Below are 15,740 nucleotides of genomic sequence, written 5' to 3'. Positions count from 1 at the left end.
TTTGTATTGTGCAGTACTAATGTCGGCTGTTGAGGTCTGGGAGATTTCTGGACCACCAAACTGCTGGAAGGCTCACAGCAAGTAAGTTTCCTGTTTTCTGACTGAAAAGCAGCAATTTAAATCCATTCTTCTCATTTGCTAATCCTTACAGTTCGGGGGTTTTTTTTGTGTGGCTGCAAGAGTAACACAGTAATTGTGAACTTGATAACTGAAGTGCCCTGCATGGGGTTGAAATATTTTTATTAGGCAGACTACACGGTGATGAGGTGTAGATCTGTTCAGAAAATGTATCATTTCGGCACAGGAAGACAAACCTGTGGTACGAGTTTGCAGGACTATCTCTAATAATAAAATTTAGCATTCTTGTGTTTGCGTGTTGGTAAAGCTTATAAAAACCGTAAGATGTGCCTGTATTTCTCGACTTTGCAGAGAAAGTTGTGAAACAGCCCAGCTAATAAATGCAAACAGCATCAGGGATCAGAGTTAATCAGAGAGATGATTAACTGATGCTGCACAGTCTTTATGTACAGCTGTAACAGATTCCAGCCATACTGCTTACTGCAGGACTGAAATATGCTTAAATGTGCAGTGATTATGTTAGCATAAACCTGTTCTGCATGCAGCAGGACATAGCAGCAAACTGTTTTCTGTAAAATAAAATGTTGCTCAGTGGTAATAGTATGTAAATACTCCCAGTTTTCATTCTCAGTTACAAGGATGTTTATTTTTCAGTTGATCTCCTAAACAGCAATATAGCTGAAGGCATAATTACAAATGTGTGTCTATAAGTTTAATTTGCGCTTGTGTCTGGAATGAATTAAGGAGCTTGACTTGGCTGTGAAATCTCACAGATCTTTCTCTCTGGATTAATTTTCAGGTAGTTCAGTTTCCCCATTTGATTTACCTTGTGACCAAAGTCTCCTGCAAAGGTATTGTAGGGACAGAAACCTCTTCAGCAGTAATGCTGCTAAAGTGCTAACCATGAGCTCAGTTTTTCCACTGGAAGAATTTTAAAAAGCATTAGTAAAAACACTTTTTTTTGTTATTTACTGATTCATAATACTCTATTTCTAGCTTTCAGTTGAGGAAAATGTGATATAAATGAAACTAGTCATTTCATTACTCATGCAGAGGATAATGCTCCTATGATGAAATGTAGTAAAGATAATAGGATACAGCAGGAATGGAAAATCCAGGAGAAAATGCAGGCATATTTTCAACAAAAATGCATAATTTACAGAACTAGAACATGGCCAAGAAACCAGGAGGCTAAAAATAGCATCATACTGTATGTATCAAATTTGCCACAAGATATTTAGTAACCAGTAGTAATTCTTCAGAAAAACAAAGTAGAGATACTGCTCTGTCTCTCTTCACACCTTGCACATATGGGAGTGTAAGGGCTACCTACTGTGATGTTGCAGTAGCAAATTACTCTTTGTGGCTTGCACATCTTACGTTTTGGGATTTGACGAGGTCAAAGCAGGCAACAAAGCTGTGGAGGTGACGCACATTTGCATTTTCTGCCCAAGTTACGGCCTAACCAAGGTCATTTTTTTAATGCTTCTTCTCTTTTGAAAGTATTTTAAAGGCTCCTGAAGGAACAGGACAGAAAGCTTAGAAATGGTGCGGTGGTTTTAGAAAACTGTTCTCCACCTAGAAATACTGTTTTTCTGGCTCTTACCATCAGCGTGAGTTTGCTCTAGTGTGCAAAGATAGTTTTGTTTCAGTCACAAAGGCTACGTGAGAGCCAACATAATTTTCAGACATTGCCAATTTATAAGCAGCAAATCATTTGTGAATCACTGAATGATGGGACTAGATTGGGCCAGAAATGCAGAAATTTCCAGTGCACTTCCGTTAACTCTAGCCATGTTTCCTACAGAACTGTGATCGCCATCTCGTGCATGATATATTTCAGAGCCGTAGAACAGTCATCCACTCAGAATGTGCCTTTTTGATCCTCACTGGCGTATTCAAAAGAGGATCTCTTTGAGAAAGCTGATTTTGAATTTCACATCGCTCCAAAATACTAAAATCAGTGGATTTAATAAGGATGCTGACTTGAAAGCTTGTCACAATCTACATAATCCTTGTAAAGCAAGGTTGACTAACATTTATTCCTAGGCCCTGTTCCTACAAAGGGTGTAACTGACCAAGAACCAGAAACACCTGCTTTTAACCTCCAAATTCCCTTGGATTTTGCTGCTGCTTTGTCACATCCGATGGCTGTAATGATTGCACGGTCACTTCACTTGGACATAAGTAAGGGTCGCCAAAGGGGAGGTTTGGTGCTTTCCTGTCATACCTAGCGACGTACTCCTATTACTTCCAACGTGACAACACTAGCAGTTGTACAGTTGTGTGTTGTGCTTGTGTACCTCACGGCAGCTGCAGTAGCAGGAGGGAGGCTCACCGCTAAGAGGAAGCAGCCAAGACTGATATTTGCTTGACGTAACTGTGGAATCGTATCTAAAGTCACCGATGACCTATTTACATTTAAAACTACTAGTTAGCTTTCTAGTTTGAAGTGGCAGATAATGGTAGATAAGCCATTATCTCTGAAATGCATCTACTAGTTATCTCTCTGAATCTGCAAAATAGAAGTTTCTAGAAGTGGTATCTGCCAGTAGGTATCTACGGATAGCAGAGCTGTGCCCTACTGGGTGAAAAAAAAAATGGCTAATGTTAATTTTCTTGTTCTTACATATCTGTGTGCCAAGTGTTAAGTGAACGTTTTCTGTTTCATTTGTCTTTCTGCATCCTGATGCTATAAACCATGTCAGCTGCGTATAACTAAATCTTCATTAGCACATTGAGATTGTTTTTTTTATGATGAGTCACTGGAAGAATAACATTAATACTATACAATTTTATTCACTACTCATAATAAATAAAAGTGCTGAATCAGGAGCATGGTCTCTTCATTCACTCATGTAGTTTTGCTTATCTGCAGTTGTGCTGTAAACTGTTTTGTTAAGGATATACTTATTTTTGTTAGGAAGGAACAACTGATCCAACCGTCAGTATTCTAAAATCGTAGGAAAACTGTCCTTGACACTGGAGAAGATTCTCGAACTCCTGTCAAACAAACGGAACTGTTAGTTGATGGATTCAGGGCCAAATCCTGATTTTATATTGCTATGGACATCATTGTCTTTGGGTCAGCTTTTCAGTGGGGGGGAACTGAGAAGGTCCTTAGCAGAGCAGAGTTCCACTACAGTCATTTCACTGGGAATTAAAGGAGTATCTTGCACCCATGCTGGATAAAAGGAGGAAGAAAGTATGGATCGGAGCCCACCAGCTAATACCCTCCCCTCCCCTTCCCATTCCATTTAAGCAGAGTTTGTATGAAAAGGAGAATCCAGACTCTTGGTGTCAATGACAGCTATCTCATTGTATCCAAAGGCAAATATGGCTTTCATTTACTACATCAATTTTCTCCCACAAATCAAAACAAAAAAAATATACAAGTGAAACAAAAGCTCTTTTTGTTTTGGTGGGTTTTTTTGTTGTTTTAGGCTTACCAAAGGAGTAAAAAACTGTATTTGAGCTAATTTATGTCAGAACAGATGATCTGCATTAAAATTTTCTCAAGTAAGACGTGGTTTCCTCACATCACTGCTTTTTGTATTGGTGTCTTCATGAGCAGAAATATTTCGCACTGACAGTTTCACCATATTCATAATGTCCTTTTTGGGGTTTTCTTCGAAGTCGGTTTCTATTGCTCCAACTTCTGCTATTTCCATTCAAGCTCTGTAGAAACAAATGACAATTTATTCTGATAATTGCAATAAATTCTCACTTAAGAGGAAAAGGACTTTTATTGAAAAGACCAAGCTCTGCCTCAACAACCAAAAACAGAGCCATCCTTGTGACAACCCAACTTTATCTCAGTAAAATATCTAACCATGAAATTGCAAAATATCCATGCTTATCCAATATTCTTGCCACAGAATTACGTAAATTAATTGTTTGCTTTTTGTAGACTTTTTTCTACAAAAATATTCCAAAACCTTTTTCACCTTTTAGCAGTGGTCTTTAGCTCTAATAATGACAAACAACGTAAAATTTTCTATAACGTGAATTATTTTAAAATATTTCTCATACCTTCTACTTTAAGATATATTCCTCTACATTCAGCTGCTCCAATGAACCTGCCTTTTATTTCACCAGTTTTATGTACAAGTATTGTGGGTAAATATCTGTCATAGTAATTCTGAATGCAGCTGTTTACAATGGCTTTGAGAAACTTGACTTCTGGAAACTTTTTGGCTCGCAGGCTGAGATGTTCATTAACCAGTAAACTCATTGGGATGCTAGAAAAGAATAAGAAAGTATGATGACACTTCTGGTGTAATTGATTTGTAAAATAACTAAAGTTATTAAAAACAAAGCCTTTTAAGAATAAACGTACCTTTTCCTATAGTCTGCTTCTACTTTAATTTGTTCTAAGAATTGCACCACAAATTTTATTTAGCTTCTTCTAAGATCATTGTGATTTAAAGAGCTGTCCAAGTAAAAATTTTCAGTGCATACATAATAGGCACAATCTATAAAATATATCAGTAAAGCTACCAGACACTTGAAGCATTGTGCCTCAATTTTGTTCTCCACCAAGATTTTAAAGCTCATTTTGTCCATTTATTGTAGAGTTTAAATGAGATTTTTTTAATCTGTAATATACCTTTTACTTTAATTTATTTGAGCTGGCTTTCAGTTTAACATTTAATTACTTTTTCATTCTTTTGGTAAAATCTAAGTCAAGTCAGGGAAACCTTTGTGTAGTCATATTACCACCTACCATATTACTTTCATAGCTCTTATTTGCAATGCAATCACCATACAAACCTCAGTTAAAACAAACAAACAAACAAACAAACAAACCCCAAAGCAATGGGGCTTTTTGTTCCCCTCCAGCCTGTTAACCTTTCAGAAGTTAGGATCTTTGCTGTAGCTGGCTGTCGTGGTTTAACCCCAGCCAGCAACTAAGCACCACACAGCCGCTTGCACACTCCCCCCAGTGGGATGGGGGAGAGAATCAGAAGGGTGAAAGTGAGAAAACTCATGGGTTGAGATAAAGACAGTTTAATAGGGAAAGCAAAAGCCGTGCACGCAAGCAGAGCAAAACGAGGAATTCACTCACTGCTTCCCATCGGCAGGCAGGTGTTCAGCCATCTCCAGGAAAGCAGGGCTGCATCATGTGTAATGGTTACTTGGGAAGAAAAATGCCATCACTCCGAACGTCCTCCCCTTCCTTCTTCTTCCCACCCACTCTATATGCTGAGCATGACGTCATATGGTATGGAATATCCCTCTGGTCAGTTAGCGTCAGCTGTCCCAGCTGTGTCCCCTTCTCAACTTCTTGTGCACCCCCAGTGCACTCACTGGTGGGGTGGTGTGAGAGGCAGAAAAGGCCTTGACTCTGTGTAAGCACTGCTCAGCAATAACAAAAGCATCTCCGTGTTATCAACACTGTTTCCAGCACAAATCCAAAACACAGCCCCATACTAGCTACTGTGAAGAAAGCTAACTCTACCCCAGCCAAAACCAGCACACTGACTGAAGTTAAAGCAGCTGATGTAGCCTCAGGACGCTGGCAGGGTTCCAGCAGCACCCTCTGGTGGCCACAGGCCGGTGAGGCAGCTTTGTTACCGGCCGTTGGGGACTTTGGAGATCTCATATTCATTCCTAAGGAATTTTGAGTTTCCTCACAGACTCGTATTTATGCAATGATAAAGTACAGAATTGGTTCCCCAGTAAACAAAAACAATGAAAAGCTGCTACTTTCTTTCTTCAGATCTGTAAAGTTAAATTATTGCAGCTTGAACAATTTCATTTAATAGAATCATAGAATCATCAAATACCAGGTTGGAAGGGACCTGAAGGATCATCTGGTCCAACTTTTCTTGGCAAAAGCACGGTCTAGACAAGATGCCCCAGCACCCCGTCCAGCTGAATCTTAAACGTGTCCTATGTTGGGGAATCCACCACTTCCCTGGGAAGATTATTCCAATGGCTGATTGTTCTCATCGTGAAAAATTTTCCTCTTGTGTCCAGTCGGCACCTCCCCAAAAGTAACTTGTACCCATTACCCCTGCTCTTTTCCATGGGACTCCTTGTAAAAAGGGAGTCTCCATCTTCTTCGTAGCCACCCTTTAAATACTGGATCATGGTGATAAGGTCTCCCCTAAGCCTTTTCTCAAGGCTGAACAAACCCAGTTCTCTCAGCCTTTCCTCGTATGGCAGGCTTCCCAGTCCTTTGATCATCTTTGTGGCCCTTCCCTGGACCCTCTCCAGCCTGTCCACATCTTTTTTGCATAGTGGGGACCAAAACTGAACACCGTATTCCAGGTGTGGCCTGGCAAGCGCTGAGTAGAGTGGGATAATGACTTCTTTGTCTCTGCTGCTGGTGCCCTTGTTGATGCAACCCAGCATCCTGTTGGTTTGCTTTGCTGCAGCAGCACACTGTTCACTCCTATTGAGCTTGTTGACCCCCAGGACCCCCAGGTCCCTTTCCACAGAGCTGCTCCCCAGCCAGGTAGATCCCAGGCTGTGCTGCTCTCCTGGATTATGTTTTTCCAGGTGCAAGACCTTACACTGGTCCTTGTTGAACTTCATAAGGTTCTTGTTAGCCCACTCTTCCAGCCTATCCACGTCTTCCTGCAGGGTGGCTCTCCCTTCTGAAGTGTCCACTTCCCCACTCAGTTTGGTATCATCGGCAAACTTCATCAGGGTACACTTGATCCCATCATCCAGATCACTTATGAAGATATTAAACAGAGTTGGGCCCAATATCGATCCCTGGGAGACCCCACTTGTGATGGGTTGCCAGTTTGAAAAGGAGCCATTTACCACCATCCTCTGGGTGTGGGCTGTCAGTCAGTTCCCCACCCATAGCACAGACCACTTGTCTAGACCGTAACATGTAATTTGATTGACCTATTCCTGTTGCTCCTAGAAATAATACTCTGACAATTGAGATGAATCAAAGAAGCTTCCTCCTCCCAACAGGCTTAAAAAGAAGGAGAAGAGAAAGCTGGTCTGAATCTAAAAATGCATTAAACATTCCATAGTAATTCTCAGTGTTTTTGAAAAACATTTAATAGAGTTGCTAATATATGGTGAACTAATCGTGGGAGTCCTTTGACATTTCTGGTGGATCCTGTCACAACTTCTGCTACCATTAGAGAATTTATTGGGGAATTGATAAACTAACAAATTCCCTAGCTTTCCTCACTTTTCATAACTGAGACTTTTCCTATTGGGCTTTTGATTTGTTCAAGTCAAAGGGGAAATAAAGGTAGAATAATCCTGTTAGAGCACTCCTGCTGAGAAAAGAGTCTGCAAATGAACTTCCATTAGCACAGACAGTGGACACCACTTCCTCAGTGAAATTCAGAAATATCAGTGAGGTTCAGTACATGGTGATGAGCATACATAGCAAAAGAAATTTTTCATATGATTGAACAAAAGTCAAATGATTAACCCTCACCAAGTGAATTAACAAATCAAGGAGGTTCCATGCTCTATGATTCCATTGCTTCCAAACAATTGCTATTTCGTTAGTCTATTGTATTTCGTTTTTCTTGGTATTGCTTCTTAATTACCAGTTCAATTCTCTGTATTGAAGTATTCAACATCTTAAACAAGAAAGTAATTACCTTGACCGATAAAGATGAATTATAACCCAAACATCCTCTGGAGCATTTGTAACTTCCTTTACATACTGCTCTCCACAAATTTCTCTTAGTTCCCCATACTTTTGTATCCTCTGAAGACATTTCCATTCTTGCAAGCGTTGCTGCCTAATTAAAAAGTAATAACAAAAATAAGCACTTGGAACATTTTAAATGCATTTTTAAAATAATATTTAGTGCTTTTCTCTCAATTACTTTAAAAAAATGCATTGAATAACCCTTTGGCTCAAGGTCTTCTAATGTAATTTCAGAGCTAGAAAGGCTTCTATCCTAATCTTTATTCAATAAGATAACACTAAAATACATTTTCTTAGTTTTATGTTCCTCAGTATCAGATTTGGGAAACTTGAGTAACAAACATGTTGCAAAAGGGTTTTTCATTTGAGACAACGCAAGAAAAAATTAAAGCAGGTACTAATTGTTTCTCTGTTTCTGAAAATGAGATTAGTTTGAGGAAGAACTGCCAGTACTTATACTAATATTTATGAGACAATTTAAAAATAATTCATGAAAATTGGAATGTAAAAACAGTAGATGGCAGTCTTCATCTATAAAGATACTTGCAAGGTAAAAAAGGAAAATGCCTCACTGAAAGCTGTTGAACTAAAAACAGCTATTAATTTTACTAACTGAAAGCCACTATAGAAGTGGCTTTTTCAAAAAAGATTAGATCATATATGTGCACTGTTATTATACTCTAGCTACAATGCATGATAATTTAGGTTCACAACTTCCACATAATTATGTGAATTATTATCTTCCTAGGAGAATACAGCACAGAGTTAGCACTAGAATTCTTTTAGTCATTTTAACAATGCAAAAGCAGTAAGTACAGGTAGAATCTAGACAGAGGAAATGTTTTGATCATATTAGCATTTTTATTCTGTGTAAACTGCATATCTCATTTTTCTTAGTTACAGTACAAAGCTCTGCAGAACTCAGCAGAGTACTTTGTAAAATACCTACAAAAATATACATGTGAATGTCCAGTGCAGCTAAAATTACTAAGTCTCCATAAAAGCTGCCAAAGCTTTGTTAACCTGAATTCATAAAGCATATTGACTGAGCATGGTATTGTAAGCAAAATGATTTGTGTACTCTTATTAAATAGTTGAATAAGGTTGTGTCAGAGTTATGCCTAAGAAGAGGATATGGTATGTCACAGAATTACACAATCACAGCATGGCTGGCGTTGGAAGGGACCTCTGGAGGTCGTCTGACTCGACCCCCCTGCTCAAGCAGGGTCAGCCTTGAGCAGGCTGCCCAGGAACATGTTCAGATGGCGTCCGAACCTCTCCGAGGATGCAGACTCCCCAGCCTCCCTGGGCAACCTGTGCCAGTCCTTGGTCACCCTCACAGTAAAAAAGTGTTTCCTGATGTTCAGAAGGAACCTCTTGTGTTTCAGTTTGTGCCCAGTGCCTCTCATCCTGTCACTGGGCACCACCCTGGCTCTGTCTGCTTTATACCCTCCCTTCAGATATTTATAGACATTGATTAGATCTCCCCTGAGCCTTCCTTCTATGTAAACTTCAAATGAATATTTTCATGAAGTAAGAAATAGAGAAGCCATTAATCTTGGCTAAGAAGCAAAATAAACACAATAGTCCTGTATTAGGGGTCCACAGCTGACTTGATAATCATCTTTCAAAAACACACAAGTTTATCAACTACCATCATTCCAACACAGAAACTGCAGTGTATGATGCAGTGAAATTGTAACTCATAATAAATTTTACGTTGCATTTTTATTTCAATAATGTATTTAGAAAGCATACTGTACCAGAAATGAGTGCTATCCAAAAGGCAGAGAGGTATTTTGCTCATAATATTCAGATTAATTACTTAATTATCAATTAAAAATATTAAACAGTTTGATTCCTTCACTGACACACAATTTTCTTCTTTAATGACGCGCCACCCTAATATAGGTGGCACACACTCTCTATGCACAAACTCAGTACCTTTTACAAAGTTGGGGCCATGTATGTTGCGAGCCTGTTTTTCCTAATGTTCTTGTGCAACATGATAGAAAAGGGATACCCGCGACTGACTGTCGATTTCCTCCTGACTTGAAACCCACAGAAATTGCTGTCCAGAAGAGATGAGAGAAAATGGGATACAGAACTTCTCCTTTCTTTGACTATTGATCAGCACTGCTCTAACTGCTAAAGACTGGCAGAAAGTATCTTCAGAGTGACAGAGTGAAAGGTACAGTTTAATAAGGCAAACAGAGAAGGAACCCTACTTGCGTAACAGATAAATGTTGAGTATACAGCACTTCAAACATGCCACACCTCTAAACACACAGTAGCACAGTCTATCATCAGCCTAACTGAGAATGTGTAACAGTGGTTCCCACTGTGGCCCCTTCTATTCTTTTTCTCTTAAATATCCAGCTTTGAGACTAAATTAAGTATTTCAAAAGGGGAATAATTTTGTTCTAACAAAATGTCAAAGTAAAACATAGTGTAAACTGCCTCTCTTTGCCGCTGGCAATCAGGAAGATGTAGGACAGTAACGTGAATGCTGTCTATCTGCTGGCAGAGGAGCGGAAGGTGGAAGAAGGCAGTTGTGTCAGTCAGTAGACATTACTGTTCAAAAGATTCTGCGTTTATGTTTCAGGAGCATGCACATGTACGATAGTGACATGTGCGCTGTCAATCTGGATAGAAATACCTTACTATACATGTACATTTCAATAGCTTTCCTATCAATCAGCCTCATCAAAGTAATTTTCAGCTTCCTTTAATTCTTCAAGATTCATTCTTTCATATGGTTTCACCAGAAACAACAAACAAAAAATTAAGTCACCTTTTGTTCTCCAAAGTGTCTTCAAACATTTTAAATGTATGAAAAGTATTACACAGACATGGAACTAATGAAAGAAACAGATGTTCAGAAATTAGTCAACTTTTGTGTAGCTCTGGGTAAGAGAGAGGAAAAAAATGAAATTTATTTAACTATAAGTATACAGGAAAATACAGAAACACAGCAGCGGATAACTACCAATTTTTCAGAATGTGAATCTTGCTCATACTGACTGGTTCCTTTATGAAATTATGAAAATGAGTTATCTGTACATGTTATATGCCATAATGTTTGTCACTAAGTGTGTTGGATGTTTAATTCAGAATTCTTTCTAAAATAAACAAGTGAAAATAATTAAAATAAAAATATAATTATTGTACAATATTTAAGTTACAAAAAGCATTATTGAAAATACCTCAGCTTTTCAAATTTTCTTATACTAATGGTATGTATTTTTAATTTTACTTGCCTTCTGCTTCTTTCTGCAAGTATAAAAACATTTTTTCAATGTCATCTTTTGGTAGAATTCCAAAATCTCTCAGTATGTCATTCCGTTCAGTATCTTCATTTGAATCCTGTTTTAGTATTACGAAACAGAACTAAATCAACAAATCAGTCTTGTGTGCCCTTTTTTAAACCAAAACTAGCCCTTTTTCATTTTGGCATATATTAAGGATGTAACAAAAAGAAACCATTAATTAGAGGCTGAAATACCTTCATGGACCATTCTCTAGCATGGATTTTCATTTGTCATTTTTCACTTCTGAACAGAAAACAGCAAGAAAATAAGAGAGAAAGAAAACTCAAAGTGTAAGCATAGATAAAATAATCAGTCTCCAAAATATGAGCAAAAAATTGTCTAAAACATATATGGAAACCTACTTCAGAAACTCAAAACTATACATCACTTACTTAAACACACTTAAAGAAATAAAGCTTTATACAGGCAAGATTTTTGTATCAGTATTTTTATGTTACTACTAAGAATAAGGTATTGACAATGAGAATAAATATGTAAAAGCATGCCTAGGATCAGAAGAAAAAAACCTTTTTATTTTAAATGAATGATTAATATTAATGTGTCGACATAAGTCAGTTCATACACCATGTTTATAAGACAGGACTTCTGCAGATGTTAAGTCTACATTTGTGGTAATTTTAATTAAATGGTTAAGATAAAGGATCTGCATGCTATTTATAAGATTACATTTCTACTGAAATTATCACATTAAAAGAATCTGTTTACTGTAACTGGATTGGTGTTGGCATGGTAGAACAGCAACACGTTAGGAGACCTCTCATGGATTAGAAGTAGTAAAGCAGATTTTACAACAGGTTGTTAATCAAAAAGTGTGGTATTTTTGGCCCTGAAATAACAACTTGTTTGAAAACCTTCACAAAGAAATCTCTGTATAGATAATTATATATCAGAAATATTTAATGATATTCATAATTCCATAATAATGCAGCATCAAGTGAGTAAAAAATACATTACAAAAATTCTACCTGAGGAAACATCCAGGATTTCCACTGGATTACTACCATGCCCATGAGTACTACATTTGCCTTTCCCACCAGTGGCTGCCTCATTTTTATTCAACAGATCTCATGTACAGAATTTAGCATGAGCATAATGAAACAAATTCTAATTCAAATGCTACACATGCCTCAACAAATTTCACAAAGGTAAAAGAAGTGCTTTGCATTTCAGGTGAAAACACACTTGGGAAATCCGCAAAGAGAGTAAATAGAATTATGCTATTGCTCACAAGAAAGTTAAGTACAGTGGGTTTGCAAGAAGACTCTTACCTCTGCCAGTTTCTTCTGGCATGAGTGAGGAAGCAAGACTTTGCTGGGTTTGGAGTGGAAAGGAAGTGGCAACAGTTATGGCAGTTCCTGTCACAGTCCTAATGCACGGGCTCAGCAAACTGCAGGCAAGGGTACAGCTACCAATATTGGCTACTAGTGGAGCACTCTGGCTTTGCAAACATCTGGTGCCTTATTGCTAAGATAAAGCAGAGATTTCATACCTGAATACTTTAACTGATTTCTTCTGCAAAGCTCCAATATCCAGATTTTGGACTAGAAATGACAACTCCATTGTAAATAGTTAGTTATTATATTTGGAAAATTATTTTCTGTAACATTCTACCTCTAAGGATATGGTTATTTCATCACCAAGTCTTTCAAATATACCAGCAAACTTACTTTAACTTTTTCCACACAGAAAAACATAGATAAAGAATTAAGAACAAGTGGTGTTTTCTCCTTCTTTGATTGAAAAGTAATTGATATAATCCATGGGAAAAAATAAAAGAGAAGCTCCGTATATAATCTAATGAATCAGATAGTCACCAATGGGTCTGGAATAGGAAAAACCCAAATGAAGATTTTGCTGTAGTGTAATTCCCCAGGGTTTACTTACATAAAAAATTCTTACAGTCAAACTTACTGCAAGTCTTCAACCCTTCACCAAAGAAGAATTTTGACTTAGGTACAGTCAGCGTATCAAAAAAATCCACAGAACTAAGAGGACTACTCCTCCAAGGGAACCACTGAAGAAAAACAAGTGATACACAGGCTCTTTGGCCTCCACACAAGTGCTTTAGCATATGATTTCCTGACTTAAGTCAGGATCAGATTTCCCCACTTCACAGAATGCAAATCTCCATCGCAGAAGGATTACGAAGAATCACGAGGCATTAAAGAACATAATAAAAATCATCATCATAACTGGACAAATAATTTCAAAAGCACACAACAAAAAGGAGTATTGAAACAGAATTGGAATGTAGGCACCTTAGAAGATAAGCTCTGGCCAGTTTTTGCCAGGGAAGATTTTGACATTTTGTGTTTTTCTGTAAATTTAGGTCCTACATAAAATCTTTCCATAGTATTTTACTTAAATGGTGTATTTTATACTATTTCTATTTAATGTTTTTAACACCTGATAGGTTTGTGTAACCAGTTGTAGACTGGACATTTTCTAGATGCTGTTACATCTACAAAATGTAAAAGCAAAAAAAATTGTATCAAGAGTCCTAGATCACAGTAAGCATAACAGAACTGGGTATTTCTCTCTCACAAATCTGAACTCCAGTCTCAGAGAAGAGAAGATCAGAAGCTAGCAAACCTTTAACAATTTTTTAAAAAATTGAGTTAAATAATGTTTAAAAAGTTGGTGTTAAGTGATTAGTTCAAGGTCGCAGTAATAAGCACAGATGAAATAAATCAAAAAGTGCGTCAAAACCTTCAGAAGATATTTGATGGTGAAAGGGCAAAGGAGCCAAGCAATGGCAAAAGTGATCCAACGTAAACTGGTTTTGGAGTATGAAGCTAGACTGCTGAAGCAGTATTACTCTACTGGCAGGCCACAATCCCAAGTGAAAAAACTTCTCATGACACTTCTCACTGCTGCCGATGATAATGCTAATTACCACCAGCTTTGCCAGGGGTAATCCATAGATCAAGTTTGGGAACCCACAAGCTGGATAACTTCAACCCTTAAGTGTAAATAACAATTCTGGTAAATTAAAATTTGCAGTTCTGTCTTTTCTGGCGAATGACATGAAACAAATTCTCAATTATGTTTTTAAAATACGCTACACCTACAACTGTCCAGCTATCAAAGTGTAGTATTTCATTATTCTTACAGGATTGTAATGACGGTTAATTCTTAACCGTTAGAAACTCAGAGTTTCCTGATGTATTCACACAAGAAAACCCACATAAACTGCTCTCCCATCTGCCCTGTCTCGGGACCCCCGCAGGGGCTGGGAAGGCTACGCAGGCCCGGGGCAGCGACACCGGCTCTCTGCGGGGCCCTGCGGGCCCTGTGGGGCCCTGCGGCAGGCTTGGCCGCGCCGAGGGGGCCCTCCCTGGTGGCCGGCTTTGCTCCTGCCCCCCTGCCAGCTTGCCCTTCTCTCTCCACCTAGCAGGCATGGCGGTTGCCTCAGGCAGCACGACAGGGCTCTCGCAGCAGCCAGCACCATTCTCGGCCCCCTCGCAGCACCCAGCACCTCTCTCGGCCCCAACCGCTGCCCACCTGCAGCATCCCCCATTTCCTTGGCGTCCCCGCCCCAGCTCCCTCATCGCTCTTGGTCGCAGCTGCTGCCCCAGCAGGACAGCTCGGGGCCGGGGTCACCCTCTGCGCCCACCTGCACGGCTCCCCCTCAGGGCACTGCCTCTCCTCACGGAGGCCACTAGTCTGACCCGACGGTGGCGGGATGGCGGCGGCTGTTGGGGCAGGGCCACCGGTTCTAATGGGGGTGGCATGAGGCGAGCGGGCAGCGAGGCGGCCGTGGGCCCTGGCCATTTGCCCCATCGGTCGTTGGCTGCTGCTGACAAAACTGATGCTGTTTAAAAATGTTTCAGAAGGAAAAAAAACAGAAAACAAACAAAAATAAACAAAATCCAAACAAATAAAACATCAAACACGGGGCACTTTCAGTCTGGGCTGCTTTAGGCCGTGGTTCGGTGCTGGGCGTGAGTGAAGGAGGCAGGCCTGCTTCCCTGCCTTGGCCTTCAGCCGCGGCCTGCTCATCCCACTGCCTGCTTGAGTGGAAGCTGTCGCACGTGCGGTGTAAGGCAGTTGCGGGAAAAACGTAAACAAACCATCTGATTTAATACAACGCCATACAATACAATACAACACAATAAAACATAATAAGCATTTTGTGGCAGAAGGTCACACATTAGTTCTGACCAGGGGTCATATATAACTGGATCCTCAACTCACAAATAATTGTATCAGTTCTACTGGAGACACAGCAAACTGTAGAGTAAAAACAAGTGGGTAAGAAGAGGAAAAGGATTTTTTAAGCTGGTTGCCACCACTGAGGCCATCTGTTTTCCCAGCTACCTTCTGAAGTTCAGCTGCTCACCCAAGCTTGCAGAAGCAGCAGTAGTAATGCTGAGGTCTGTTCGAACCGTGACCAGCTAATACAATGTTAAAAACAATAATCCTCTTCTACACTGCATGATTAGTTATTTTCAACATAATTACAACCTCAACATCATATTTCAGCACAACTCTGGTGTGAAAACAAACTCAGAGAGAGAAGCTAGGAAGGTTGCAGCTTGTTCTTTCGAGTACAGTTTGTTTAAGTCTACATGAAGACCAGTTGAGTTTTCAAGCAAATCCTAACTCTGGAAGAATGTAAATAATGCAATTAAGTCTTCTGAATGAGAGCCATACTGCATCTGTGTTCTTAATAGCTAAAAAAAAAAAAA

At 39.2% G+C, this 15,740-nt stretch overlaps 1 protein-coding gene across 1 annotated transcript; it reads right to left on the bottom strand.

Moving 5' to 3' along the window:
* Positions 1-3,593: 3,593 nt before the first annotated feature.
* PDCL2 (phosducin like 2) lies at positions 3,594-14,450 on the bottom strand (the record flags this gene model as incomplete). The annotated part of the gene is given in 8 exon segments (XM_082315902.1): positions 3,594-3,742; positions 3,745-3,756; positions 4,111-4,319; positions 7,665-7,808; positions 10,387-10,415; positions 10,417-10,477; positions 10,974-11,083; positions 14,295-14,450. Coding segments are annotated over 8 exon segments (870 nt in total).
* Between the last annotated feature and the right edge of the window lie 1,290 nt (positions 14,451-15,740).

Source organism: Platalea leucorodia, assembly GCF_965183815.1.
Source record: "Platalea leucorodia genome assembly, chromosome: 6".
Taxonomy (NCBI): Eukaryota; Metazoa; Chordata; class Aves; order Pelecaniformes; family Threskiornithidae; genus Platalea; species Platalea leucorodia.
The sequence above is the reverse complement of the archived record's forward strand: the minus strand, read 5'-3'. Positions and strand labels throughout refer to the sequence as shown.